General features: G+C 48.1%; 1 protein-coding gene across 9 annotated transcripts in view; it reads left to right on the top strand.

Moving 5' to 3' along the window:
• The window catches only part of SLC39A11 (solute carrier family 39 member 11), a 427,475-nt gene that overhangs the window by 272,675 nt on the left and 140,338 nt on the right, over positions 1-14,462 (top strand). For all 9 annotated transcript variants that reach the window (XM_086687907.1, XM_086687908.1, XM_086687914.1 and 6 more), the window contains one exon: positions 8,745-8,915. In XM_086687907.1, the coding sequence (XP_086544033.1) occupies positions 8,745-8,915 (171 nt within the window). The remainder of the gene's footprint in view (positions 1-8,744; positions 8,916-14,462) is intronic.

The following is a 14,462-nucleotide window of genomic DNA, read 5'->3' as shown; positions in this document are numbered from 1 at the left end:
AGGGAAGGAAGAGAAGCTGGTCATGTATCCTGCTTTTGAAAAAAAGTAGCGTTTCAATATTGAGAGAGAAACACAGCTTTGGGGACCATACCAGCCAGCAGCATAAATGAAGCGGATGACCCCTCTCCCCCTACTTTTTTTTATCAACGTTTATTTATTTTTGGGACAGACAGAGACAGAGCATGAACAGGGGAGGGGCAGAGAGAGAGGGAGACACAGAATCGGAAACAGGCTCCAGGCTCTGAGCCATCAGCCCAGAGACCGACGCGGGGCTCGAACTCACGGACCGCGAGATCGTGACCTGGCTGAAGTTGGATGCTTAACCGACTGCGCCACCCAGGCGCCCCATCCCCCTACTTTTTTTAAAAGGCAGTACACTGTCTTGAGGAATGTCAAAGCGGATTTTTTTTAAATGTTTATTTAATTTTGAGAGAGAGAGGCAGAGAGACAGAGGACCCGAAGCAGGCTGAGAGCGGAGAGCCCGATGCGGGGCTCAAACCCACGAACCGCGAGATCATGACCTGAGCAGAAGTTGGATGCTCAACCGACTCAGCCACCCAGGCGCCCTGAGGAACTTTTTAAAGGGAGGCTGGAGTCCCAGGTTGGCCAGGTGGATACACCTGTCTGATGTGTGAGACCACCTGCCGCTCCCAGCCGGGTCTCAGGTACCATCGACAAGCACAGGTGCCTCACAGGAAAATTACCCGTGTCCGTAAGGAGTTAGTTAATCATATATCATTAAAGAGGCCTTGTTTGGACAGAGGACCCTTCACAAAAGGGGAAATAAATACACCTGAAGCTCTGAAAAATGTTCAACTTCACCTGTAGTCAAAGAAATACAAATGAAGGGAAATGTCATTTCCTTCATAAGTGGATACATTTATTTTTAAATGAAAAATACCCATGCTGACTAAGAAATGCCATGGTGAGAACTCGTGAACTTTCCTCATGGAAATGGAAATGGCATGGCCTTTCTGGAAATTAATTAGCCAAATGCACCACCGCCCTTTCATCAACACTTCAGCTCTGGGAATTTTGTTCAAATTTCTGCTTGTTAATACAGGTGAAAGGTTTTGCAGTGATATTTATAGAAAAAAAATTAGAAATGGCCTAAATGCCCAACACTATGAGAATGTAAATAATAATTTCTATTGCTGGAAATGCTTCTAAGAGTTTTCAGTCATATGGGGGAAATGCTTATGTTTAGCGAGAATAAAAAGCAGTCTTCAGTTGTATAATATGCTATCCCGGTTACGTAAAACCAGGCAAAAAAGCACGGAAGGAAGTATACCAAACTCCAAATATATATGTTTTTAGGTGATGTGTTTATGTGTGATTTAAATTTTCTTCTATTTTTAGAGTTTCCAAGGTTGCTTTGATATGCACTTATATCTTTATAGTCAGAATGCAGTTACTATACCAGCAGGAGTATTTACCAGCAGGAGTATTTTATTTGGGGCACCTGCCCAATGGTGGAGAGGTGGGTCGAATGGCTGGCCAGCCCCCCCTTGACTACTGGAGCCCATAAAACTTATGGAATGGGCAACATTTAAATGAATGCCATGCTGTTGGCTTTATGCCAGGACTTTGCATTTGCAGCATATATGTTGGCATTTCCAAGGGGTTGTGGAGGATCTAAGGACACTCATGGGTGAGTAGCCTTGTAGGGCTCAGGGAAGCTGAGGAACTTCTCTCGGGTGAGGGTGCCACGAGCATCATCTTGGCTGCCTGGTTTTGCATCGAGAGATGGATCGCACTCAATTGCCAGCCTCAACGACTCACACCTTCCCATTTCCTAACACAAGTGCCCAGTGGGTTCTAAAGACAGCATTTAAAGCAAAAATGTTGAAGAGTCAAAATCACCCCCTTGAACATCCTTTTTCTCCCTTAAACTGCCAAGACTTGCCCCTCACCCAGAACCTCCAAAGCCAAGAATTCATTTTTCTTATCATTTCAACGAACACCTCTCTCTTTCTGGGCGATTGAAGCCAAAATTTCTTTGAAAGGATAGTGATGGAAAGGAGAAAGGGAGGAATGGATAAATGGAGTTTTCCCGTGTTTGTTTTCAACGGCACATACCTGAATTTGCAAAATGTGCCTGTGATACAGCTCCACTGTGGTTCAATGTTAGGAAACCAGTTGTTGGCCAACTAGGAGTTACAAGTAAGCCCGTGGAAGATTTAAGAACCATTGCACAAAGTTTCTCTATCTGCATTAGGAGCTTTTCCTCACATGCGGGGGTGTGTTTCCTGGGGTAGGTCAGCCCTCTGCTCCCATGGTGTATATGAACCATGAAGCCATAAAACAAAGAATTAGTGCCTGAGGTCAAGAAGGTACTTTTCCTGGGTGGGTGCCCCTCCTAGGTGGGAGGGAGCAGAAAGTATGCCCCCATGTGGCAAGACGAGGCACCGCAGCTTTTAGCGTCTAGAAAACTGAATTAAACTTGAATAAAAAGAAATGGTTTTGCAAGTGATGGGCTCAGAACTAAGCAAAATTCCCTTAAGGCATTAAAAACTAGAGTCACAGAGGCTAAGAAATGTAGAAAATATTTCTGGAGTTTTAAGTGAAACAAGTGGAATATGAAACTGTACATTAAGATGTATAATCAAGGGGCACCTGGGTGGCTCAGTCGGTTAAGTATCCGACTTCGGCTCAGGTCATGATCTTATGGTCTGTGAGTTCAAGCCCTGCATCAGGCTCTGTGCTGACGGCTCGGAGCCTGGAGCTTGCATCCGATTCTGTCTCCCTCCCTCTCTGCCCCTCCCCCACTTGTGCTCTGTCTCTCTCTCTCTCAAAAAAAAAAAAAAAAACAACAAAACAAAAACCATTTTTGTACAAAGGCACTGAGGCACAGATATAGCATTTCTCTGAAGCCTTATGGCTAATGATTGATAGAGCCAGAGTCCCATGGTTGACAAAGCCATGATCCCATGGTAGGCAGTGTGATCCCACATCTATTCTCTTTACCATTTGCACTGACCACAAATATGCGCGCACACACACACACACACACACACACACACACACACAAAGCATGAACTGGACAAGGGGTAGGAACAAATGACGGTCATCGGGATAGGGACACCGGAGACTTTTTCTTTAATGTAGTTATGCTTACAGCTTTACAAAAAGGAAGCAGTCTGAGTGTGGAGAGGTTTAGAGACAGTTATAGGCTTTAGTTTTGGGCATATTTGAACTGGAGGGTCATCTGCCAAGACTGTGAAAATGACCTGGCTCTTTCTTAAATTCCCATGTGATTGTCAGGAAGGGCCTCCATGGGCCTTGATCTCTCCATGTGCCAGGGTGGATACTCACCCATGTTGAGTCATTATTTCATGCTCAAATTTGGCATTAATTACATAAAGGAAGTCATGCTAATCCCATAAATGATTAAAGAAACAGAACCAAATTCTTAGCAAGCATTGTCACACTCATGTTGATAATTGAATTTCTTCCCCCAACTCATTCTGATTTCCTGGGAAACCAACAGGAAGGAAAAATAATAAGTAAATAGATTATCCTGTCTCCCTGCTTCGGACTGGCCTTTTGATTTTGTTTGTGCATACGTAGCACGTAGTGAATATATATATCACTGACTACTCTTCATTATATGTTTTGTAAATGGGGTTTAGAAGGAAGGTATTTTTCCAGTGGGTTGAAGTTTTCTGCACTTAGCAGATGAGGATTTGCCTATTTGTGTTAACTCAAGCAGATCATTTCCAATGATATGTTGGGGATATTTTTAAAGCTCTTGTGGCTGGTGATTTATTAATTAGTGTTGCCGCATTCGCTGGGCGCTGAGGTTTCATCCCTGGGCCCTGTTAGATTTGGCCGGTTACATCATCAGAGGGACACCAGACATCCTGTGGGCCCCATCCCGGGCCCAGGGGTTATGAAAACAAAGGTTAACGTGGTTTTCATTTTGCACGATGTTCTCGGTCTGAGGTCCCTGAATCCATGAGGATTCAAAAATTATTTCAAATTGTCTTTGTTTTTTATTAATTAATTTTTTATTTTTATTTATTTATTTATTTATTTATTTTTGCTGAAGAGAGGATTATAGCTTTCACTGTACTTTAAAAAGCAGTTGCTGGGGCGTCTGGGTGGCTCAGTCAATTAGGCGGCCAACTTTAGCTCAGGTCATGATCTCACGGTTCCTGGGTTCAAGCCCTGTGTTGGGCTTTGCACTGACAGCTCAGAATGTAGAGCCTGCTCTGGATTCTGTGTCTTCCTCTCTCTCCCTCTCTCTCTCTCCCTCCCCGGCTTGTGCGCTCTCTCTCTCTCTCTCTCGCACGCGCTCTCTCTCTCTCTCTCAAAAATAAATAAATAAACATTAAAATTTTTTTTTTTTTCAAAAGCAGTTGCTGATTCAAAATGGTTTAGAGCCACTGATACGGAGACTTCACCTTTCGCTTCACTGTCAAACCCCGAGGGGGACAGGGCCTACCCAGGCATCAGGGTTTGCCGTGACCCCTGGCTCGTGCCTGCCGGACCAGAGACGGCTTTGCTCTGTGATACGATGCTTTGGGATGAGAATCACATGTGTGATTGTATGAATGTGTCACAGAAGGTCGCCCCACCCTTCAGTGGGAGAGATGAGCCTTGGCCAGGTCTGTCTGTTCCCCTGTGGTCCTTCTCAAATCCAGCAACGCCGTGCCTCTCCAGGAAAGGAGGACAACAGTCTCAACCCCAGCAGTGGGTCCCTTCTTTGTGTGGATTCTTAGATGCTAACGTCTCAGGTAAAAAAAAAAAAAATGCTTTTTTGATAATGGGCAGCTTTGAAGTCTTTTACCTTCTGAAAGAATCGTAACCCTGTGTTCCGCGCTAGGTGTCGATAACTATTTTCTACTTGTAGCTGCTTTATCCATGGACATAGCAGGTCTAAGGGTTTCAGAAGCGTTGTTTGCAGGTTTGTCTATGAGTGGGACTGACTATAGATACGAGACGTCCACTGAGCCTTCTCCACCTCTGGGGTCACTGGTTGCAAGCTCACCAAACCCCCTCTGCACGCTGAATGTATCCAACATAAACATCTGGGATTTCAAGTCCCTGAATGCCACGGCAGTGAGAACAGTGAGCAAAGGAGCAGATCAACACCCCCCCCCCCCACCCCTCACACCCCAGCCCAGTCAACAACAGGGTCCTGGTTAAGAGGTGACCTCTGGAGGCAAAGACCTGGCTTGACTTCGGAATCCATCTGGGACAAGTTGGTGACCAGGAACTGGTTAACTCTACCTCTCTGCTCTTCAAGCTTTTTTTTGCTTTTAATTTTTTTTGTAATGTTTATTTTTAAGAGAGAGAGAGAGCAGGGGAGGGGCAGAGAGAGAGGGAGACACAGAATCCGAAGCAGGCGCCAGGCTCTGAGCTGTCCGCACAGAGCCCGACGTGGGGCTCGAACTCACGAACCGTGAGATCATGACCTGAGCCGAAGTCGGACGCTTAACCGACTGAGCCACCCAGGCGTGCCCCTCAAGCTTTGCATTTGTTAGAGGGAACCTTCTCTGCTTTGTGGGGCTTTTGTGAAGACTGAGGATAAAGTTCCCTATTAGCCAATGTCACTAATGCCATTTTGCGTTTCTGAATCGACATTGCCCATCCTTCCCCTTTGCCAAATCCTACTTCGAAAGTGCCCAGACCTTTCCCCCCTCAACAGGTTCTTGTCACTCTGGCACACCTCTTCACCCCACCCCAGGCTTGGCCACTGCCCCCATGAAGCGGTCGTCCTTTGCTCATGGTGCTGGTGTTCTTGATATGCGGTGGTCTCAATGACCCTGCCAGGAGACGCAAGGAGATTCATTGCTCAGGAGTTGTTCATACTCTCTGTAGTGATTAATTTGGACTAATTTTCCTCGTTGCAGACCCATTAGAGGCTGTTAGCAAACAGTGGCTTATTTAACATGCACGTGAGCTGTTCACACCATCTCAGGTCCCATTCGGGCACAGCAGCTTTCGCACACGGGGACCCCGAGGTGGGGCACGGGGACCTCAAGGTGGGGGCACGTGGCTTTACCTCTTTCTGCTTCTCCGTCGCTCCTATTAGACACTAGCACACGGCTGGGATTTGCTAACGGTGCCCCCATCTCTGTTGCTCTCTGTGCACATTTGCAGCGGATTCAGAGTCTGATGCCTCCGTGGCCCTGACAGGAGTAAGCACCAGCTTCAGAGTTTATTACAGAGTATACATTTCTGCCCTCCAATGCAAAGGAATTACTCATATCTTCTCTGTCTCTTCTCTCTTAAATTGTAAAATCCCAAGGGGAAGAGTTCCCCACCCCCCACCGCCATCAGCTCCCACTGGAGAGCGAGGTCAGGTCTGTGTGCTCAAAGGAAACCCAAGGAATCCGTGGTGTTTCCTGACTGGTCCTGGAGGAAGGCGGGTGCCCTCTGCCACCATATGGAGACCGCGCCGTGAATGTGTATTTAGCTTTGCCCCGTGCAAATAGTGTCTGGGTAGAGTGGCTTTCCAACAGAGATTGTTGGAGTCCCCAGAGGCCGGTTATATGAGCTGCGGCTGCTGACTGGGTGGGGGCTGGTAACCCTGCATATTCTGGAGGATCCATAGAAGGCCCTTCTCCCTAAGGGCATTGAGATTCGGCTGTTGTAAGAGAGAGAGAAAACCGACTGGGACCTGGGGAAGCCTGAGTCTGCCTGCCCTTTGGAACTTGCTTACTCTTCAGGCTTACTTGCTTGATTTGAGTGAACAAACACAAAAGGATTTTCAAAAGAAGATTCCCCCCTTCCCTACCCCCCGTTTTGGAAATACAAAGCAATGTTCACTTAGGCGCGTTCATCCGAAAAGAGGATCAAAGACCCGGTCAAGTTTCTGTAGCGAGATTCTGGTTGCTAAGATCAACCCCCTCCTACCTTTGCTTCATACCAAGAAGTAAGGAGAGGGGTGCCTGGGTGGCTCAGTCAGCTAAGCCCCCGACTTCGGCTCAGGTCATGATCTCACAGTTCGTGAGTTCGAGCCCCGCGTCGGGCTCTGTGCTGACAGCCTAGAACCTGGAGCCTGCTTCCAGTTCTGTGTCTCCCTCTCACTCTACCCCTCCACTGCTCACATTCTCTCTCTCTCTCTCTCTCTCCCAGAAATAAAAAAAAATAATGATAAAATAAAATAAAATAAAAAATGAAAAGAAGTAAAGGAGAGCCCCATGGTCAGGGCGAAAGGAGTCCTTATAGTTGCCTGTTGTTTCTTAATTTGACTCTGGGAAAAATTTTCTGCAACTTTCCGCTTAGAGATGAGAATTCTTTTGCTCGTGGAAAATTCATAGGGAAGGGAAGGAGCCCACCACAGAGAGTCCCTCCTACCCTTCAAGTTGATGACCATTAACTCCTGCAAGAGACATTCCCCACCCCCCCCACCCCCCCCCCCCCCCCCGACACAGTGGAGAATCAGTCAAGCTTCTGCTGTTTCCTGCAGCCAGGGGAGCCACATCGCTTATTGTCCAGACCAGGACACTTTGAGAGTGAAAGGGGACACCAACAATCCCCCCACCCCCGGGGTGGCGAGGCCAAACTGGGATGTATGGTTGCCCTATTGTGTCCCGTCCAAGACCACTGAGTTGTGACTTACAGGTTCTTAGGTTCACTCGTGATAGCGAGACCCTCCTTTCCATTTGTGCTGCCACATGCCTGAGATTCGCTCCAGACTCTGCTCCCCCAGGAAGCCGCTCCCACAAATGCGTCCCGTGCTGTGCACCGCAGTCTAGACACTGCCTCAGACCCAGGCGATTTGCCTCCATTGAGAGTGAGCAAATGACCCTGGAGACCATGGGTAGTTGGCACAGCCTGGGCCTAGGAAATGACATCCTTCAAATATATCCCCCAAGAGGAGTGTTTGAAAGGGAGGTTGGCTCATGAAGTCCAGTGGCTGGGACCGTAGTCAGCCCGTGGGGTTCAGAATGTCCCGCGACACGCAGGCTGCCATTTGTCTGTCTGTCTGTCTGTCTGTCCAGCTGGCTGGCTGGGTGCATGATTTCCCATGTCTGTGTGTCTGTGTGCAGCCCCTTCCTTCTGTCATCTGCCAAGCTGCTTCCTTGCTCTCTTCCCTCGTGGGTCGTCAGGCTGCCGTCGCACGACCTTTCGGACTGAGAATCCACACACGTCACCAGTCCCTTGGCCCTGGGGAGGGGATCTCTTTGGCTGGGCCTGGCACGCGGATGGGTTCCCATGAGGCGGTGTGAAGAGGAGAGGAGGGTCACATACCCTGCAATGCTGTAGGGAAAGAGGAAACACAGGACAGGCAGCGCAGTCCACACCTACACACTTAGCCCTTGCATGGAGCCTCTTATTTAAGCCTCACGAACCTCTGTGGGTTGGGTCCTCTTAGTGTCCCATTTTGTGACTCAGGAAATCAGGGCACAGAGACGGTAACCAGCTCGTGTAGCGCCACACAGCTGCTAGGTGCACGAGTCAGGGGTGAGTCGGGGAGCCTGGCTCCTGGCCACTCCTCAATATTGTTTCTTTTAAATAGGCGTTGTTAGGGTGGCCCCAGTTCCATCTTTTTTTTTATTCCTTCCAGTACCTGTACTTTGGGCGCTGTCTGTTCAGCGAATGTTTGCTAAAATGAATCAAGTGAAGGAAGGAAGGAGGAACAGGAAAAGAAACAGAATCCGCGGTCCCCTGGGAAGTCAGGAAGTTGACCATTTCCCGGGGTTGAAAGCTGCTTCCCGCTGCTGCTTGCCAAGGACCAGCGTGCACATTTTCAAAGTGCTCTCTCTCCCTGTCCCTCTCTGTTTGCTCAGACAAGAGTGAGAACGGGGAGGCCTATCAGCGGAAGAAGGCGGTGGCCGCGGGTCTTCCCGAGGGCCCTGCTGTCCCGCCGCCTCCTCGAGGGAACCTGGCGCAGCCCCTTGGCGGCAGCTGGAGGAGGATCGCGCTGCTCATCTTGGCCATCACCATACACAACATTCCAGGTGAGGTCTTGCCCCCGAGCGGTCCAGCCACCTGCCCGAAGGTAAAGTCACGCCGTCAGCTCAGCTGCTCGGCTGGAACAGTCATGACGTGGGTCCTTTTTTGACGGGGGTGGGGGACAGAATGCAAATCTTCCTTGGCTATATTTGTAACTTGCGTTATTGCTGTGGGGAGCACCTTTTACAAGCCCAGGATGTCTCCGGTTCCGCTTGACGCTCTTTTATTATTTTTTTTAAGTTTATTTATTTTGAGAGACAGAGAGTGAGAGAGGGAGTGAGGGAGGGGCAGAAAGAGAAGGAGAGGGAGAATCCCAAGCAAGCTCTGTGCTGTCAGTGCACAGCCTGGTGCAGGGGCTTGAACTCTCGGACCGTAAGATCACGATTTGCTTGAGCTGAAATCAAGATCAGACGCGTAACCGACTGAACTGGCCAGGCGCCCCTGCTTAATGCCCTTTTAAAATACTGACTTCTGTATAGCTGAGCACTGATAGTTGCCTTACGTGCCTTCTTGCTGTGGGACACCTGTCTGAAATGTCCTTGCGAGGCCTATCCTTTTTAGCATTCGGCAGTAACTCGTGTTGTGTCTTTGGATTTATTTTAATTGAAAAAAATGTGCTGGCATTCTATTTCAAAAATAATATCACGTTTCATTTAGAGTAACTAGAGAATGTAGATAAACATGAAAAAGAATAAAGACATTATAAAAAAAAATAAATTGAAGGAAGCTGAGGCAGTCCTTGGGTCGGTCACATCTTGGAATTCACCACTTAGTGTATCTGGACAAATGACTCGAGCTCTCTGAGCCTTGGTTTTCTCATCTGTGAAATGGGCATTTGCTACCACTGAGATAACTGGGGTATTATTTACAAAATGAATTGATTTATTTTGATACTTAAATAAGATGCTATAATGTGCACGGACACACGTACGTTCACAGATTTTGGTACCGTACTTGGGCCACATGAGCAATTGGAAAATGGTCGCGGTTGTTAGCATTAATAATACTCCTGTCCTCCTTCCCAGCTGTGGCTTCCTCAGTCTTGAGTTCTTCAGCATCCAGATCCATCTTCCTTGGACCAGAACTCGAGTCTGAGGAATAACCTTGCTGAGGGAGTGTCCCCGGGTGATATATTATCTGAGCCCTTGCCCAGTTCATAATGCCAACCCGTTACCCTGTTACACAGCCGTGACTCGACTGGACCAGGCTTGCTAGAGGCACATTCTTCTCCTCGAAGCTCGTGTAGACATTGTTCTTTTGCCCTCTGGCTTCAATGTTGTGGGAGAAAAGGCCACAGCCAATGTATTCCTCTCTGGGTAACTTGATATAACTTCTGCTTGCACAGAAGTCATTTTTAACTTTTACAACGTTTGTAACTTCTGCTTTGTCATTTTTAAAGAATCAAAATTTCAATGTTCTATATTCCCGTATATACTAAACCTGTCTAGAACACTATGTGTCCAATTACTTTTTTTTTATTTGAGAGAGAGAGAGAGAGAGCACACGCGTGCACACGTGTGCACACAAGTGGGGGAGGGGCAGACAGAGAGGGAGATAGAATTCCAAGCGGGTTCCTTGCTGTTAGCGCAGAGCCCCATGAGGGACTTGAACTCACAAACCGCGAGATCGTGGCCTGAGCTGAAATCAAGAGTCGGATACTTAACTGACTGAGCCACCCAGGCGCCCCAATCACTTTTTAAATTTACGTCTTCCCCTAGATGAGAAGCACTTTCCTTATCATTTCTGTCCTGGTCTTAGGAATTTCTATCATAGGATCATATAGGCTGGTTGCCTTCCAGCTTTTCTTCACAATCTCATTTCCCTCTTGGCTCTTTCCCTTTTGGCCATAGGCATACTCTCTGCTTTTTCTAGAGCTTACTATTCAGTATTCCTTTGGAGGAAGTCTTATGTGGGACCCCCAAAGCACCAAGCTGACCCGAGTAGATTTGCCCTGGTGGATGGGTCTGGCCACATTCACCCCCAAAGTTTTAGCGAGCTCATTGGAAGACCAAAGACTTGGCAGAGGGCGGCTTGAAAAACCTCCACAGTCACCCTCAACCTATTAAATTCTAATCAGTAGAAAAGAGAAGGTACTTACCCTGCCTCTTCAGTCGTAATAGTTAATTGCTATCTTGCTGCCACTCAAGCCTCCTTCTCTAACCAGTTGAAAACGAATAAAGATCAGCCCAGTGGGTTTACAGCCAAATAAGGTAACTATACTGGCTTGAGGTATCCCGTGGTGATTTTCTGTCTCCCAGAAGAACACAAAAGCGATCTAAAAATCCAGATTTCATAGGACTGGGCTTTGAGAAGCTGGGCATAAGCTTTCCTCTGGCGGAGCCCTTCCCATCTCCCACCTGCCACTACCCTCTGTGCTCCCGTGTGCTCAACTGGGACTGTTTCTGGGCTCATTTTAACAGAAGATCAGGGAGAGTCAGAGTTCACATATTTACGTGTTCATTGACTTCAGTAAGAGCTTGGATTAAGGCCAGAAGCAAAAATGTGTTAGCAGAAGGAGGTGTGGGTGGACACTGACATTTGATGATTCATAATCAGCACAGATTCAAAAGTTACTTCTTTCCTGACAACAGACCTTCTTCTGGGATTTGGCGTTCCCAAGTTCAAGTTCATCCTGTGTCCCTTTTATGGTGAATTGGAAGTACCTTTTGACTGTATGGAGGATTGAGTGGCTCATAGGAACCTCAACTAGTTGGTTCATCAGAAGCATCGTGTTAACAGTTCATGACCTGGGGAGCGGCTGGCTTGCTTAAATCAAGAGGTTCAAGGGGAAATTTCTCCTCCTTTCCTGCCTTTTATTAATTGCATTTTATGTATGTATGTATGTATGTATGTATTTAAGCTTATTTATTTATTTTTGAGAGAGAGAGAGAGAGCGAGCATGCACAAGCTGGGGAAGGGCAGAGAGAGAGACAGACACACAGACAGAATCGGAAGCAGGCTCCAGGCTCTGAGTGGTCAGCACAGAGCCCTACACGGGGCTCAAACCCACAAACTGTGAGATCGTGACGTGAACCAAAGCCAGATGCTTAGCCGATTGGCCACCCAGGCACCCCAGAAAGGAGTTGCAATTTTAAATAGAGCAGTCAGAGTGAGTCTCACTGAGACCTTGCATTTGAGTCTGACATGCAGCTCTCTGGGGCAGAGGGAATGTTCCAGGCAGAGGGAGCAGCCAGTGCAAGAATGCTGAGGCAGGAGCACGTGAGGACCTATGAGGAGTAGTCAGGAGTCCACTGTGGCCGGAACAGGGTGAGTGGGAGGCACAAAGGAAGGACAGAGAGGTCAGCCCTGCCCCAGTTGGAACGTGTAAGGATTTTCGTTTTCACTCTGTGGGACCTTTGAACAGAGAAGCATATGATCTGAGTTGTGTTGTAAAAGATTGTCTGTCGGTGCTGAGTTCAGACTGGACTCAGGAGGGGGAGGGCGGCTGTGGAGAGACCGGGCAGAGAGGCCACTCACTGACGAAGGTAACAGACGAAGGTGGCTCAGACCAGGGTGGTGGTGCCAGAGATGCTGAGCAGGGGTCCCATTCTGGCTTCTGTTGAAGGTGGAGAGGGGGGATTTGCTGGTGCAGTAGACGTGGGGTGAGAGACAAAGGCAGGAGCCAGGAAGGACCCCGAGGTTTCAGGGCTGACCGGCTAAGCGTGGAATCGCCTTCGACTGGGATGGGGATGGCCCAGCGGGGGCAGGCTTCAGAAGGGCATGTCAAGAACTCCGTTTTGGACTGCGAGGTTTGGTTGTCGGCAGACCTTCGAGTGGAGATACCCATCAGGCAGTCGGATGTTCGAATTTGGAGATGGGAGCAGAGTCTGGGCCGCAGAGATCAATCTGGGCCACCTGTGAATCATTGGCACGTAGATGCGGTTGAACCCCCCCCCCCCCCCCCCCCCCCCGGCACCAGATGACATCACCAGGGTCTAAATACAAACAGACGAGTCTCCCAAGGCCCCACTGGGATGCATCCCTGGAGCCTCAGTCTGCTAACTCCGGTCGGAAGAGAAGTTCACTCGCCCGCAGTTACCCGCGGCAGCTTCCTGCCCTTTGATGGGAACCATTTCAAAAGCTTGTCTGTCGCCAGCTTACCTTTGAAAAGGTCTCTTTTTTACCATTTTCCTTCATAGTTTATTAAAAATTTAACTAGAGCTTTCACGTTCCCCGCGACTCTGGGTTTTAGATAGACTTTTCACAGTGACTAAAAGGATACTTGATTTTTTTGAAGTTTTTTTTGTCTTTGCTGGTTCAGTTTTGTATGTCCTGGGGATGATAGGGATGACATTTTGTTAATTTTTTTTTTTTAATGTGGAAGTAAAAAAAGGAAGCTTGTTAGTGAGTGTCTTGTCCACTAGCGTTTTCTGGTGTGTGAGGTCACACATGTAGGCACACGCACACACCCCAGGCCCTGGGTTTACACATGTGTGCAAGGGAGGATGTGTTCTTTCATTTTATTTTATTTTTTTAAAATTTTTTTAATGTTTATTTTTGAGAGAGAGAGAGAGTGTGTGAGCAGGGGAGGGGCAGAGAGAGAGGGAGACACAGAATCCGAAGCAGGCTCCAGGCTCCGAGCTGTCAGCACAGAGCCTGACATGGGGCTTGAACCCACCGACTGTGAGATCATGACCTGAGCCGAAGTCGGACGCTCAACCGACTGAGCCACCCAGGTGCCCCGGGGCAGACACGTTCTTAAACTTTTGTGGCTCACAGCTGTTCTTAAGAACCTGGAAGGAGCTGGGGACCCCCTCCCATTCAGCACGCAGGCAGCCCCAAGTGTTCATGGACCTCGTGAAGACCGCCCATAGCCCTAGAGCAGGGAAGAAGCCCCACTTTCGAGAAAAACACGCACAATTGTGCCAACAGTGGACGTGTTTCTGGAAGAAACCGTAATGGCCGAGGAAGACCATCAGACATGAGCCCCTCCGGCCCGTGTGGCAGACCTCAAGTCTTTACAGGTAGATGTGCCGCCTCCAAGTTCCATGCCCCCTCTCTGGCTTGGCCAATGTGCGTCGAAGGTGGGATGGGGTGCCCGAGTCCTTTGGAAAATGGTGCCCCGGGGTAATGACGTGTTTTCTGCACAAGCAACTCTGTCGCCTTCTGAGCATTGTCTCTGAAAAGTGATTTTCATGCGGCATCATGCAGGCTGAAGGGCTCTGAGCCTTCCAGAGGTCCCTGGGCCTTCGGAAAACAAGCACCCTCTGTGCATCTGAGTGGAATTAAAAATCAACTAGCAAATCGAGTTCCTACTAATCTCTTTTCATGAGCAGCTTATGGTCTCGACAGTGTGCTATAGCATCATTTTGTATGCCAGAAAGATAAATTTAGAGCTTAAAGGGATCTTCCAGAGTTATCTTCTTCAAGCACTACTCCATTTGGTGACTCAGGGTGTGTGTGTGTGTGTGTGTGTGTGTGTGTGTGTGTGTGTGTGTGTGTGTGTGTTAAATTATTGCTGCGATTCCTTTCAGCCCTGGCATTGGATGATTCTGTGAAAAATAATACAAAAAGTACAATATTCATCTAATGTATTTAATGGTGTAAATCAT

Source organism: Puma concolor, chromosome E1 (genome assembly GCF_028749965.1).
Source record: "Puma concolor isolate L17-30 chromosome E1, mPumCon1.1.hap2, whole genome shotgun sequence".
NCBI classification, from domain to species: Eukaryota; Metazoa; Chordata; class Mammalia; order Carnivora; family Felidae; genus Puma; species Puma concolor.
This window is presented reverse-complemented; position numbering and strand designations above follow the sequence as displayed.